The sequence below is a fragment of the Mesocricetus auratus genome, unplaced genomic scaffold (assembly GCF_017639785.1).
Source record: "Mesocricetus auratus isolate SY011 unplaced genomic scaffold, BCM_Maur_2.0 Super-Scaffold_100027, whole genome shotgun sequence".
In the NCBI taxonomy this organism is placed as follows: domain Eukaryota; kingdom Metazoa; phylum Chordata; class Mammalia; order Rodentia; family Cricetidae; genus Mesocricetus; species Mesocricetus auratus.
In genome coordinates this window covers 4,490,873-4,506,312 of record NW_024429208.1, presented here as the reverse complement: position 1 = coordinate 4,506,312, position 15,440 = coordinate 4,490,873, and the positions used below count along the sequence as shown (strand labels likewise).

The 15,440-nt window shown below is 53.4% G+C and overlaps 2 protein-coding genes across 7 annotated transcripts in view; both read right to left on the bottom strand.

The window, feature by feature from the left end:
* Znf76 (zinc finger protein 76) overlaps positions 1-3,438 on the bottom strand; it is a 28,409-nt gene extending 24,971 nt beyond the window's left edge. Inside the window, exon 1 of one of the 4 annotated variants that reach the window (XM_021235830.2) lies at positions 3,200-3,438. The gene's annotated coding sequence lies outside the window, so the exon portion shown is untranslated. The other 3 variants (XM_021235831.2, XM_021235829.2, XM_005084888.4) reach the window with 3 other exon arrangements.
* Positions 3,439-7,344: 3,906 nt separating this feature from the next.
* The window catches only part of Scube3 (signal peptide, CUB domain and EGF like domain containing 3), a 31,720-nt gene continuing 23,624 nt past the window's right edge, over positions 7,345-15,440 (bottom strand). For all 3 annotated transcript variants that reach the window (XM_040732283.1, XM_040732285.1, XM_040732284.1), the window contains 6 exons: positions 15,144-15,311; positions 14,541-14,702; positions 14,037-14,234; positions 13,513-13,665; positions 13,341-13,420; positions 7,345-10,935 (listed from right to left, as the gene is read on the bottom strand). In XM_040732283.1, coding sequence (XP_040588217.1) covers positions 10,786-10,935; positions 13,341-13,420; positions 13,513-13,665; positions 14,037-14,234; positions 14,541-14,702; positions 15,144-15,311 — 911 coding nt within the window. In that variant the 3' untranslated portion in view covers positions 7,345-10,785. The remainder of the gene's footprint in view (positions 10,936-13,340; positions 13,421-13,512; positions 13,666-14,036; positions 14,235-14,540; positions 14,703-15,143; positions 15,312-15,440) is intronic.

Below are 15,440 nucleotides of genomic sequence, written 5' to 3'. Positions count from 1 at the left end.
TCCAGCCTCAGTTCCCAAGGAAGCGGCAGGGCGGCTGGTGCGGGCGAAAAGTACACATAAGGCAGACTATGTCCTGTACCCTAGAAAGTCGACAGCAACGTAGGGTGAGGACCCTCCTGAGATCCGCCCACAGAGCTCTGCACCCTCACACTGGGAGCAGCCGGGTGACCCACAGAACAGACTTTGGGGCATGGTTCTTCAATGTCGTATTTGCCACTCACCATCCCGCTTCCAGTGGGAGGGGAGCCAAGGGCTTGGAAAACAATAGGACTAATTCAGGGCTGACAACACATTGTATCCTCAGCAACTGTATAAAGAGGCCGGGAGCAAGAGTGTGCCCAGGAGACACCGCCAGGAAGTGTCCCAGCACTCCACAGGGCTCTCTCCTAACTACCTGGAGACAGCTCTCCGGGCTCTAGCATCTGAATCCATCAGATGGTCCCAGAGAAGAGTGCAGTTCTCAGCACAAACCAGAGACTCAGGATGTCTCCCCTACAGTCTGGGAATTCAGAGCCCAGCAGAGTGCAGGAGCACAGCCGTGTGGGAGGGAGAGTTACAATGTAGTCAGCTTCTTACCCAGACCCACAGGCGGGAAGGAGCAGCAGGGGACAATGCGACAGAGAGATAGTACAGAGAAGTCCTGCTTGGAGACGGGTTCTTGGTGAAGAGGAGCGGGGTGAGACGCGGGATCTGAGCACGTGTATTGGCAGAAAGGTGGGATCCTAGAATGGGCAAATGGGTGGGGCCATGCAGGGCAGAAGCGACTCGTTTCACAGAAGCTGGGTACACTACAAGGTCACTAGAAGAACTAATTAGAGGTTTGGGGGAACAGGATGTGGCTGGGGATGGCAGGAGTTGGGGAGGAGCTGAGATGCAGGCTGAAAACAGGCTTCCAACAGCATAGGGACACAGATTCCTCAGGCGTGGGCGCTGGGAGCTCCAAGGTCCCAGATTCGAGCAAAGGGCAGACACAGAGGCTGAGAATACGGCTCAGTGACACAGTGCTTGCTCAGCACGGCAGGGGTTCAGTGGGTTCAGGACATGCTACCCCAAAGGACACGCGAACCAAAGTCTCTCTTATCTTCCCCTCCGAGGCAGGCCATGAGACCCTCATGTACTAGAAGTCTTCCCTATGCCCGACGGAAAAAAGAGCATCCTTGTTCATAAAGACGCAGGCCATGGGAAAGAGCCTGGACATGTCGAGTCTATGGCACCCCACTCCCATTCACTGTGCTCCCTTGGCCTTACATTTTTCTTGAACTATCCATCTTCACCAAGCCTTGGATTAACCTTCAGGTCTTTACCTCCTTAACCGGAAGTTTTCTATCGCAGAAGTTACACTAAATAAACTTTATGCTTTTCACTTGTTGATCTGTCTTTTGTTACAGGAGCCTCAAACAGGAATTTTAAAGAGGTGTGTATGTCCCTCCCACCGAAGGGGCAGGGGTCTTAGGGGAAAAGAAGTCAAAAGTCATCAACAGAATGAGAAAAGTCACTAGGTCGTGGGACAGAGGGGAGTAGGAACCCTTGTGGGCCATGAAATGAGCTGATGAATCTAAGAATTTAATTAAGGTTAAGAATTACTAGATGGTTCAGATATATGAATTCCAGATTGCTTCATTTAAACAACTCCCAGGAAAAGCTGGGGAGGGAGTGGTGACGGGTATAACTAGCACTCTGGACTTGTGAGAGGGGACTCTGTTATATAAATAAAGCTTGCCATAAGTCGCTGCTGGGGGGTGGCAGTCATCATTAAGGAGCTATGAAAGTTAACGTGAGACGTGAGGAGCCCTCGTCAGACTGGGACGGGGATCCCAAGACTGGCGGCAGCAGTGACTGATACGGGGCCATGTGTTCACTGTCTGTGGAGTCCCTAGCACCCGGGACAGTTAAGGCCTTCACTAAAAACAACCGCTACACCTTAAAGGTCTCCTGCAGGCCAGCAATGGTGCTGAGTATTCTGCATGTGTTACCTCAGGCATCTATCTTAGCATCCTCCCTTGTCCGGATCTCGACAGAAAGGGGGCAGAAAGGCTGTAAGCGGCATGTCAAATGACTTCCATAGCTGAAGAGCCAGGTTTATGATGTCGACGTCAACATCCCAAAGGGAGGCTCTCTGCTATGCTGCTTCCACAGACTGACAGAGCCCCGGTCAAGCGGGGTGAGTGCGGACAATTAAGAATGAAGAAAAATGATTCCGTGGAGCATGTGGACCCTGGGACGCTTCTGGGGCTGAGTACAAAAAAAAAAAAAAAAGTTCTCTGCTTTCGTCTTGACTACAAATTTCGGAACTTTTTAATTGGAAGAAACATTTGGGATCATCAAACTCAATCTTAGCACAATAGCGATCAGAAACTGAAGTCCGACACAGGGAAAGGACCTCTCCCAGGTTCCCAGAGCCCGACACGACAGAATCTGAACTGGAGCCTGGGACCACACACTCAATCCAGAACCCCTGACGCCTCCATAGATAGATACACTTCGTTTCCATACGCCCTTGAGCACCACAACGGTGGTGGGGGGCTTAAGTTATGTGCTGTTGACACTGGAGGCTGGGGGCCCAAGAGGGGAGTCAGTGGGGTGAAGATGACCATGGCGTTACAGGGCGGAGATCCCGAGAGTTATGTGGATGAGCGGGTTTGCAGCAGCCAGGAGAGAGGTCTGGAGGGCGTCCACAGAGGGTAGTTTAGGGGTCACTGGGGACTGCGGGGACCTTGGAGCTGTGTGACCACTGTTATCAGAACTGAGGTTGGCGGGTCCAGAAGCAGGGCTGGGGTTAGCAGTCAATGAATCGGGGGTCACCTGGAAAGTCCTGAGGCGAGTGGGCGTATGGGGTCAAAGAGGTGGAGACGGGTGCGGCCACGGGGTGGGGTTTGGGAGCCCTGGGGGAGGAGTCTCAGGGCGGAATAGAGGGGCAGGGACCCTGGGTGGGGGTGGGGCCAGGCCGCCGTCCAGGGAGGCCCAGCCGCCCGGCCAGGGCCCGAGGAGGGTGGGCACGACGGGCTCCGGACCTTCCCGGGGCCCCGCGTCCGCCCGGCCTCCCGCCTCGGGGCACGGTGGACCCACTCTTCCCGCGGCCACCAACCTGACAGCCCCCGAGGGCGACTCCGCCGACAGACCGCCATGCACCGGGCCCCGCCACCAGCGCCGGCCCCGCAACCCGCCTGCGCCATAGCCCGCCCGCCCGCGCGCGGCTTGCCTCGCGCGATATCCAGGTTCCAGGGCGGCCGCACTTCCCGCTCGCTCCCGGCGCGGCCTCCGCCGGGCCCCGGAACCCGGATGGCCAGCGCGGGGCCACGCTCCAGCCCGCCCCCCTCTGCCGCGGCGGCCGGCCTGCTTATCCCGGTTCCCGGGCCCCGGAGCCCAGGCCGCCAAGTGTCCTCGGGCGAGCCTCGGAGCTCCGCCCCGCTCCCCTCACTGCCGGCCGCCGGGTGACGCGGCCTCGCCAGCCGGGGCGCCCGGGGAGGGCGTGGTGACGTCACGACGCCGGGTGGAGGCCGCGGTCGCCATAGCAATGCGGGCGGGCGAGCGTCGGCCCGGAGGAAGCCCCGGCTGGTGTCTCCGGGTGGCTACTGCAGAGGCCGGTGCCGAGGAGCCCTCGAGGGTCCTCCCCGCGGCCCCGACAGCCCTTCCTGCGGCACTGCCCTTGCCCCGCGTCCTGGGGGGCCGTGCCTTGGGGAACGTGAGTGTTTGTGAGCGATGGCGTCCTCTCTGTTGGACCTTTCTCCCATCGGGATGATCCTCCCCGAGACGCGGTGACAGCCCTTGTTGGGGAACGGTGCTCCCTCAATTCCGCCTTCCCTGAGAAGTGACGTTCTATGGTGGACGGACTCTGAGGTACGGCGCCTGCCAGTCTTTCTTGGGCGCTCACTCATTCCTCCATCAGCCCCTAAACCAACTGGTCCCCTCGATAGGCTAGCAACGTGAAGAACAAAACCAAGTCGTCCCCCCTACACTCCCCTTCCTGTCTTTTTCTTGTCTTTTTTTTTTTTTTTGACCCAAACGCACGATGTATCACAAGCTCTTGCCTCAGCTTCACCGCTGACCTCCAGACCTTAGGCGTTCTTTTATCATTTCCTCTCCAATCAGGAAGGGAGTGTGATTTAGGGATATTTTCAGAAACCCGAGAGAAAATGAAAAGGGAATGAGCTTCCACTTAAATAAGTAGATTGAGGGGGTGGATCCTTGCCATGAGCCTGCTGATCCCGAAGTCTCAGTGTGGCGCTGGGCTCTCCTGCTGTCCTAGCACAACAGGCACAGGACGGGTCCAGGGTTTTACAGCGTGAATTGTTGGTTAGGAACGCAGCAGGAATTGTTTCAAAAGTTTTTCCAGAACTCACAACTATTGAAGAACTCTCTTCTCTGTGGAAGTGTGCCTGTTGGCGTCAGTTTCTTTGTACAGGTATACTTAGATTTTTTAAAAATGATTTTCATGTGCAGGTATCAAGGTCTGAAGTTTTAGTAAAAGAAATATTCTGTAGATTATATCCCCCCAAAATAATGCTTACATGCAATGTATATTCCACGTTTTAAAGCTAAGATGTATTTCACTTCCGTTGACATAGGGCACTTAGAATTAATCTGGTATTTTTGATTTCTCAAAGTTAAAAGAAATAGTTTTTTTTTTAGGTTTGATATGGTTGTGTCATAATCATCTTGCAATTGACAATTTTGCTTTTTGGCAATAAAAGGAAGTTGGGATATCTCTGGACTGTACAAAAGAAAAAAGGAAGGAAGAAAAAGACAGACAGACAGACAACAGGAAAGCCAGACACCGTGGTGTACACCTGTAATCCCCAGCACTGGGCAGACAGAAGCAGGAGGGGTTGAGAGCTCATGATTAGGGCTGGCAGGATGGCTCGCTGGGGACAGGCTGCCGAGCCAGATAGCCTGAATTCGGCTCCTGCAACCCACGTGGTGGAAAAAGAGAATGTGTTCCCCCTAGTTGTCCTCTGAACTCCAAAGGCACATGGTTGCATGCTTACTTACATACACACACACTGAAATTGTTCAAGGTCATCTTCGGTTACTTGGTGAGTTTAAAATACTAGAATTTAAGCCAGGCGGTGGTGGCGCATGCCTTTAATCCCAGCACTCGGGAGGCAGAGGCAGGCGGATCTCTGACCGACAGCCTCCAGAACAGAGAAACCCTGTCTCGTAAAACCAAAAAAAATTACTAGAATTTAGAATGAACTTCCATTTTTTTGTTTTTGTTGTTGTTGTTGGTGGTGGTGTTTCAAGACAGTTTCCCTGTGTAACAGCCTTGGCTGTCCTGGAACTCACTCTGTAGACCAGGCTGGCCTCGAACTCACAGATATCCGCCTGCCTCTATCTCCAGAGTGCTGGGATTAAAGGCGTGCGCCACCACTACCCATCTAGAATGAACGTCTTATGTCTGCTCAACTCCACCGTGTTTCCCCATAGTAAAACATGCCTTCTTTGCCGCATTCCCTGGCAGACGGCACTCTCTTCAATCACCTCCCCCATTACACATTTAACAAGAGCCCAGGAACCATTTGAAGGAATGGATCCTCCTAATTTTTTTTTTTTTTTGATAAACCGTCACCTCACCATGTAGCCCTGGCTAGCTTGACACTTAATAGGTAGATTAGACAAGCCCCAAACTTAACAAACTTGCTGCCCTCTACTTTCCAAGTGCTGGGATTACAAGTATGTGCCACTATACCTGACTGTAGCTGTGATCCTAATAAATTTCAGGTCCTGCCGGGCGGTGGTGGTTCACTCCTTTAATCCCAGCACTCTCGAGGCAGAGGCAGAGGCAGGTGGATCTCTGTGAGTTTGAGACCAGCCTGGTCTACAAGAGCAAGTTCCAGGACAGCCTCCAAAGCCACAGAGAAACCCTGTCTTGAAAAACCAAAACCAAAAATAAATAAATAATAAATTCCTGGTCCTAAGAATTGGTGAGGAAGATATTGTGGGGTAGAATTTTATTATTTTGATACGGGAATCAAACTCCAGGCCTCATGCATGCTGGCCATGGTGCGCTGCCCCTGGGCTGCAGATACGTAAAAGGTAAAAGATGGCTGCAGGTGACGCCAGAGGGTGTCTCTGTGATCTTGGATCTGGCTCTCAGATTTGCATCTCCAGCAATGTAGCCTCATCTGTTCATTTATCACACTAAATCAAATTCCTAGGAAGTTAATGTGTTCAAAGTAGAACGCCAGTGAATTTACACTTCCGGCCACCCTGTTGAGGAATCTGCATGGAACTCTAAGGTGGAACCCCAAAGCTATATACATGGACTCTGAGCATGACTATTGTCAAGCAATGGTAGCCACACCACACTGCTTGGCACAGAGTGGGAGTCTGGGATCGTGGAATGACTTCACCTGTCTTCATTACAGATGCGTCGACCCGAGGTATTAATTGCTCAGGCTACTTTTTCTCCTTGTTCCCCAAGTCATACTCTGGAGTGGCTGTACATACTAAGTTGAGGCTGTTATCTATAAAGAACTGGGAACTGCTTGCAGAGGCCTACAGGCAGAGTGATGATGGCAGCGAATGAGTTTCCTGCCTTTGATAGTGTCGGTGGCCAAGACTATCTTCCACTACAGAGAACACAGTTGGGCGGCTGTAAGTGCGAGGAATGGGACATCTTGGTTATGAGTATGTCTGAGCACTTGTGTCCTGGCCAGCTTCTACAGACCATACTGTGATTAAGAGGCATAATGCTCTCTGTGGGTTCCAGGCCAGCCTGGTCTACAGATCGAGTTCCAGGACAGCCAGGGCTACATGGAGAAATGCGGTCTCGAAAAAAAAATTAAAAAAGAGTAATTTCTATTTGTATATGTGTCTGTGAAGACCAGATCCCCTAGAGCTGCCGTGTGGTTGCTGGGAACTGCACTCAGGTCCTATGGAAGAGCAGCCAGTGCTCCTAACTGAACTATCGCTGCAGCCCCAGGAAAAGACACACTTGAGATACCCTCCCAACCCCCTCTCTTTTGAGACTAGGCTCCGTTATGTAGCCCTGGCTGGCCTAAAACTCACTGCATAGATCAGGCTGGTCCTCCTGCTTCTGCTCCTGGATACTGGGGTCAAAGACATGTTCTACCACACTTAGCAAGGGACAGTTCCTGATGCTGCTTTTCAAGATAGAAAGGGACAAGAATTTCCAAATACAAACTCATTGGGAATAAGATAGTGGGGGAGTGGTGGAGAGATGATGGCTCAGAGGTTAAGGACACTGGCTGCTCTTCCAGAGGTCCTGAGTTCAATTCCCAGCAACCACATGGTGTCTCACAGCCATGAGATCTGATGCCATTTTATAGCTTGCAGGGATACATGCAGAAGAGCACTATATACATAATGAATAAGTCTTAAAGGTTCTGTTTAATATTTTAATAATATAAAAAAGACAATACAAAATCCAAACATTCCTTTTTACAAGTTCAGATACATATTCTTCCCCAAGTGCAAAATACTTTATGAACCACACTGCTTGCCGTGTATTGTTGATTGTGAGATGCTTCCTGTATCGGTCGCGATGGAAGGCAGGCATAAATATAGTACTTCGAGATTTTCTTCTGCACACACGCAAAAAAAGCCTTCCACGTGATAATTATTTTCTGAAACTTCAGCTCCCATAGAACGCGCAATTTTTAGCTTGTCCAAACTCCTACCATTTCTTTTGTGCCAGTGAGCTGCCAGCAGAGCCAGGCTTCTCTTCCCCAATCCTTAAAGGATTACCAGTCCAGACAGTGGCTGTTCCACCCTTGAGACAGGCCCCGTGTAAAGGTGTTTGCTTCCACTTTTCCTGGGCTTGAGAAAGAAACCAGGCAGGTTAACACTTTCTGCTTGAGGTCAGTTACGCTCTGTCTCCATCCCCCTACTTTGAGACTGTCACCTTCAAGCTCAGCAGCAAACACAGACACTTGAATGCTCCCTAACTTTTCAGACTTCCTAATCCAGTTAAGAGTCACTGCGAACACCCATATGACGCACGCTTCTCGGAGTCGCAGACGGCACACCTGAACTTAGCCACAAAGCCTCGTCTTCCTACCTCCATTCGGAGAAATGGGGGCTGCAGCACAGTGGCAGTCAATCCTCTGAGGGTCCCTAAGGCTTAGGGTGGCCTGACAGAGGAGAGGACCACAGAGGCGTCACTGTGTAGTTGAGGACCAAGGATCCTCTTGGGATTTGTCACTTGGCGCCTGGAGCCTTCATGGAAACGACTTCTTCCGATGGAACTCAGACCAGGGCAGGTGTGTGCTACTGTGAATGAGGTGCCGTGGTTCTGCGGCCTGGGCAGCCTGCAGAGAAGCTCCTGGGCCAGTTCATGAAGGCTTCCTGTTCACACCATCTTCTCATTCCCCTGCTTCCTCCTAGAGACAGACCTCATCTAACCTGTGCAATTAGAAAGTCCCTGAGTTGTCCTCCTTGTTCTGTCTACTGAGCCCCCATAGGTGCCCCAGGGCCATACAGTCTCCTCTGCACGGTCAGCAGCAGCTCCACCTGGATGCCTGACTGCCAACTTGGTTGGCAGCACCAAGTCGTCGCCTGCCTTCCTCTGTCCGTCTCGGTATCAGCTAAGCCTAGTGGCCTGCTCTCGGTACGTGGAACTCACGTGCTGCCCCACCAGCCATGCGATGAACGATTAGAGGAAGTGTCCGAGTGTATATTGTGGCAGGAGAGGAAGCCTAATGGCAGACAGCGGGAGGCACTTCTCACTGTGCGGCCTCCCAGGAGCCGGGCGTAATGGCAGGGAGAGAGCACTCAAAAGTTATCCTTGCTTCTAGCAGGATGGCCAAAGTTGACTCCCGCTGTTCCCTGGCACTTGTGGGGAAGTCAGACGTTCCCTCCACATGCCCATCCACCCTTGTACAAAGCCATGTAACAGTTTTATAATAGCTCTCTGACCCAGAGAGACAGACAGCAGACCCCACCCCTCCCCACTGTGTTGGCTAACAGATGTCTAAGAAGCTAGCTTTAATTGCTGTTGGCTAGTGTGGGGGGATCAGGTTATTTAGTGTTGAATCTCTTGGCAGTCTCCTGGAGTTGGACCTGAGGAGTCAGTTGGTGGCTAGTGACTGTGTGGGACTACAGCCTTGGGGGAGACCTTACAGGCAGCAACTGGGCATGGATGTGATTCTTGTTCCTTTTGAAAAACAGTAGCTGAGACAGGCTGGAAGTCAACCCTTAAGAGGCAGGTGACAGCGTCAGGCACGTATCTGGTTCTTGTTCCTTCACCAGCTTCATTCATGGGTCAGTGTCCCATTCAAGACTGTCCCAGCCTTCCCTGGCCCATCCTCAGCGTTTGTCCTGATCCTCTTCCACGTACACGCCAGGGGAAGCACGAAGGCCGTGGAAGGGTAGGGGTTTCCCCTACTTGGAGTAGATACTGACCAGTCCCGTCTGCACCTATAACCGTGAGTCCACAGAGACTCAAGGATGGCAGGGCCAGCTCAGCCAACAGCCCCTCTCCTTCCTGCTTCACCAAGTTACCAGAATTGCTCTCCCACACCTTGGGCACCTCCGAGGGATTGTTGAGGGCCCTGGAGTTCTGGGTGGCCTCAGGGAGTGATGAGACGCTCTAGCGCTCAGGGCTTATGAGAGTCAAACCAATACTCTTCCACTCCCAACGTACTCTTCTCTCCCGGGCAGCTATAAATAGGGGTATTCTAAGAGGAAAAGAAACAAACAAGAAACAACCCCTCCCTCTAGACAACACAGAAAGACTCAATGATTGCACTTCTCAGATGTGGACAGGGTGGGCAGGCGGCTTGCCACGGGCACACATTCTTCTTGCTGCCCACAGCCCGAGGCCAGAGGTAGGCAGCTCCAGGCTGGCTGCAGAGTGGGGTCCTCTTTGGTGGCACCCACAAGCCACCTGGAGCTACAAGGGGAAAAACCGTGGAGCGAGGTCAGGGTTGGTGAAGGTCGATGGCCAGTTTTCTTTAAGGACAGCACTTAGCAAGGGGAGTGAGCCTTCCCCAGGGAGCACTTCGGCAGGGTGAGGGCATGGCGGGGCCAGGGAGAACTGGCAAGGAAAGGGTCCGTGTCTAAGGCTGGTTTCCACTCGTTCTGCAAGCTGGGTGGATCTTTAGGTGATACATTTTCTTTTCTTGCTGTTCTCAGCAATGGCTTGAAAAGCCTGCTTTCTGCCCCACAGAGCTGTCTGGGAGCATTGTCTCTGGCAGACAAGATTATTGCCTGTTGCTCTGCCCTACTCAGCCAGGGTTTGCCAGCCCGGTGGTAAAGACCACTTGTAAATCCTACGGAGTCAGCCCCAGGCGGGCAGGCAGGCGGGAGAAGCTGTACAAGTAAGAATGCCAACTGTGTGCACCCAGGGCTCAAACTGTGTGCCCAGCAGCCTGTGTTGGCACAGTGCTGGTGTGTCAAAGGCTTCTCTGGCAGGACTCTGGACTGTAAAGAGTCACTCTGGAGAACACAGTGCGGGGGGGGGGGGCGGATTTTGGCTCCTGGCTAGCAAGGCACAACCCTATAACGGCAGAAGCCTTACCCTCCCCCACTTCCTAGCAGGCCTGATCCTATTCCGGGCCTGCAGCACCCCTCCAGACTGGGGTACGGGGATATGAGCTGGTGAGGTGGGCAGAGGAGAGAGGTCTATTCCTTCACCCTGGGGGGAGCGGGGATAGCACGGGATGGCTTTCCAGGGAACATGTAAGAAAGAAGTAGAGAGAGAAGACAGGGTTAACTAGGAAGGGGAGAGTGCCTTGTGTGGTGATCTTTCTCGTCTGAGGTTGGGGTGCCAGCTCTGAGGGCCAGGGAGTCGGAGCTCTGAGACCCGGGTCTCCCCCACGGGCACTATTTGTAAGGCCTCAGGAAGCTGGAGACCTTGGAGCGGAGCAACCTGATGAAGGATTTGGGCAGCATCTCCTTGTGTTTCTCTGTGTACTTGAAGTAGTTTTGGGGGTGGGCCAGGACCTCAAAGAAGGCCTTGATGAGCTTCTTGTCCTGCAGAAGATGGCAGTTGTCAGGGTCAGTGGCACAGTCAGCAGCCCCTCTTCATGTCTCAGAGTGACCCCAGGACTCTGTTCCCGCCATCCGCTCCTTTAGAAACCCACAGCTCAATAATGGCAGCTCTAGTGCTCTGCTGCTCAGGCCCCGGTCGGTGGAGCCATCTGAAACCCCTTTCTCACAGCTACAGACAAGTGTTGACTCTAACCTTCAGGATACAACCTGGGTCTGACCAGTCTTTGCCATCCCCATGGCTTCCACTCTGAGCTAGGCCACCATAGTCTCGCCCTTGAACTATTTCAGTAGCGGGTCTATTTCTTTCTCTTGTTTTATATGATACTGAGGGCTGAACCTAGGCCCTCACATATACTAGGCAAGCATTCTTTTCTTTCCTTCCCTTCTGTAATTACTTGTTCTGTGTATACTTGTTGAATGTCACCTGTGTAGAGGCATGTGCACTACACACATGCCTGCTACTCCAGGGGGTCAGAGAGGATGCTGGATTCCCTGAACTGCAGTTATGGCCAGGCCACTGTGTGCGTGCAGGGAGCTGAACCCGGTCCTCTGCAGGATGTAACAAAGGTTCTGACCTGCTGAGCAACCCTCCAGCCCCAGACATGCACTGTTACAGAGCTAGAGCCAGGCAACCTTGTTACTCTATGACACAGTCCTACTAAGTTGTTACTCTCTGACACAGTCCTACTAAGTTGTTACTGTCTGACACAGTCCTACTAAGTTGTTACTCTCTGACACAGTCCTACTAAGTTGTTACTCTCTGACACAGTCCTACTAAGTTGTTACTCTCTGACACAGTCCTACTAAGTTGCTCCATCTGGCCCTGAACTTACTTTGTAGCCCCAAACGACCTACAATGTACCATCCTCCTGCCTCAGGCTTTTGGATGGCTGGGATTAGAGGCTTCAATCCGTGGCCCACCATGGATCAGTCTCTTCACAGCAGCTGAAGTAGGGTGTTCAGTTTACTTCATGTTTGAAACACAGGGGTCTCGTGGCCCTTAAATATGCCCCACTACTGCCATACTGGAATACGTTTCAGCCACCAGCGCAACAGCTCCTTCAGGTCCTTCTTCCCGGTGTCTTCTGCCCCCTCTCTAGATGCCAGCACTATGCCCTAGAACTCCTCTCTGAGACAGCCTCAATTCCCAAGACCCAGACTGTGGGAGGAGAGAACCAATCCTCCATATTGTCCTCTGACCTACACACACACACACACACACACACACACACACACACACACAAACACACGCGCGCGCATGCACACACACACACATCACAAAACCCCAACAAAACTAACAACACATTTCTGGCTTCTAGGCTGTACCCACAGATTTCTAAAATAGGCGGGGCTTCCTTCTCTTGAAACAGTCTCACTATGTGGCTAGGGCTGCCTGAAGCTCACTGTGTAGCCCAGGCTAACCTAGAGCTCACAGAGATCTGCCTGCCTCTGCCTCCCAGGCGCTGGATTAGCAGTACATCAGCAGAGCTGCGCTGCTTTGTAAAGTGCAGTTGCGTAGGACATTTGATTTGTTGTCTGAGACGGAGTCCATTCTGTTGCCCAGGCTTTTCTCTTAACTCTTGGGCTCAAGTGATCCTCTCAGCTCAGTTCCTGAGTAGACCAAACCGTATGTGTATACATCAAACCCTGCTACATTTTGTTTGAAACAATGGTTCAGGGCTGGAGAGACGGCTCAGTGGTTAAGAGCACTTGCTGCTCTTGCAGAGGACCCGAGTTTAGTTGGCAGCACCCACACTGGGTAGCTCCCAACTGCCTGTGCCTCCATCTCCAGGGGATCTGGTGCCTCTGGCCCCCTAGCACTCACGGCACATTTCCACACAAATGCCCATAATCAAAACTGAAGTAAAATCATTTTTGCAAGGGTCTGATTGTGTGTCTCCCTGGCTGGACTAGAACTTCACAAAGATCCACCTGCCTGTGCCTCCCGAGTGCAGGGATTACAGGTGAGCACCACCGCCCTGGCGAAACTCCATAGACCCAGGTGTTGCCCACTCCTCAATGTTAGGAATGTCTCTTTTCCTCGAGGTCTATAGTCCCAGCATTTAGGAGGTAGAAGCAGAAGGACCTGGAGTTCAGGCCAGCCTGGACTAGTAGGACCCTGTCTAAAAGACCAAAGCATCCCTCTACATTTTACCTCCCCCAAGGTGTGACACAGCGTGGTGGCGCTGCCGTCCTATGAGCCAGAGTCAGAGCCCACTACAGGCAAGCTCTTCAGTTGTCTTTGCCTCGGTCCTCTCATGGAAAATGGCAATGAAGAAGACACCTCAAAGAGCCAGGAAACAGGATGTCACGCTGGTGCTTAGCATTCTGCCTGCACGCTGCTGGGTGCCCATCCACATTAGCTGCCACAGCGAATATTCACTTGCCTTGAGGATCTCCTGGTGGTTCTCAGAGGCGTAGAGCCGGCCGTCCCGCACTATGTCTTCCACTAGCTGCTCGTAGTCCTCTGTAGAGTCAACCAGGGTTGGGGGCTGAGGATGGGGACCGTTTGCTTCCCTGGTCCCGTCCCACCCCTCCGCCCCTCCCGCCCTTGCTCACCATCATAGGTCACGTAAGGAATCTGGAAGCCACGGGCACTGTTGGCCTCACTCGTCTTGAAGTTGATCCAGAGTTTCCTGGAACGGGCCGTGAAGGCAATGGGACGCTCATAGGTCTGGCAGGTCTCATAAGTGGTGATGGAGGATGGGGAGGCTGGGAAGCAGGGCACAGGTCATTGCAACCGAGGCTCCCTCTCCCTAGACACTCGCCCGCACACCCCTCTTCCAGTGTCCCAGGCTGCTCTGCACCACTGACAACTGAACGTCACGTGGTCTATTAAAATTGACATTTACGAGATGAGAACGACAAAAGGGCTCGGGCTAGAGTTAGTGCATCCGGGCCAGGACTAGCTTCCTCACTGTGTTCCACCAGACCTGCCCCGGGCGTCCTGTGCCGGCTTCTGTCCCAAGACTGCGCTCACATTTGCTCTCCCTGGCTCCCAACCAACGTCACTGCCCCAACTCTCCCTCCTGCCCTACCAGACGGCAACTGTCCTTCCCTGAGCCCATGCTGCAGTCACCCACAGTTCTTTCTCATGACGAGAACATCCCCACACTCGTCCTCGGATGGCAGGAAGATCTCGGGGACCACAATAAGGATCTTGCGCTTGGGTGGGGGGTTGATGTTCCAGACGCACTCCACGCCCGCTGGGTAGTTGCCGGGGTAGTTGGGAGACTCGATGTAGCCAGTGAACTCCCCCAGCTCCCCACCACACTGCCGATCTGTAGCCACACCCAGGAGACAGAGCAAGGAAAAGAATGGGAAGTCAGTGGGGACCGTGCTGAGCAAGCTGAAGAGAGGAGGAGGAGGACACAAGGTGCCACCGTGCTAGCTCACATCTGCTCTCCCAGCTTCCTGCCTTCTCATACCTGAAAGGGTGCTGCCCACCTCGGTCTGACAGAAACTGAGGGGACTTCCTGCCTGCCCACCAGCCCGGCTGCCTGTGGGCTTATTCCCCAGCCCCACCCCTTGTCCATGGCTCCCAGACGACCGTCCACTTCCCACAGCCTGGCCCGCCACATACGTACTCTTGCACTGGGACACGCTGGTAGAGCCATCAAAGTCGGTGCTGGTGTTCCCCGGGCAGCGGGTGCAGAAGTTCTGCCGGAAGTGTGGCTGGTAGGAGCCCATGGCACAGCGGATGCAGCGATGAGTGCTGGTGTTGTAGTAGTGGCCGGGGGAGCACTGGACTGCAGGCGGGAGGGAGGGAGGTAGGGGAGCTAAGACTAGAGAAGTGGGCTTCTGGGCCATGGATGGGCGGGACACATTCCTCATGGCGGATCAGGAGATCAAAGACAAGTTTCTCCGGGGTCCCTACCTTTCCCAGTCAGGCCATAATTTAAGGCTGGGGGGGGGGGAGACTTTCCAGGGTGGCTGGCTCCTACAGCAGCCGCCCTCCGGCTGGGGGAGGGAGGCGAGTGACCACCCACTCTCCAAAGCTAAGTGGGATTACTAGTTACTTTGTATCCCCAGGTTTGGCAGGCAGGCCCGGGGTTTGGTTAGGCAGCTGGGCCTTCGCTCTTCCGGGAACATTGGGGAGTAACATACTCATGTCTACACAGGGCACGGAGAAGGTTTGGGAGGGCAGTTGAGGTCAGGCAGGCCCCTGGTGGGATAACTAACCTACTCACCTTTGGCATCACAGTCCTGGAAGGAGACCGCCCCCTCGTGCTTGGTAGTGAGGCCTCCGCCACAGGGGAAGCACAGGGTTCGTCCCGCTTCAGGCTGGTAGGTGCCCCGCGGGCATGGCTGGCAGGGCTTAAACCCATCCACTGAATGCTGGCCAGGTGGGCACTGACCTAAGATGAAGCAAGGGCCCAACTCTGATGGGGTTGTTCCTGAGTCACTCCACGGGGTCACCCCAGCCTCAGGGAACAGAGACACACAAACAGAACACCAACTAGGAGAGTGGCCTGGAGCCTGGGCCT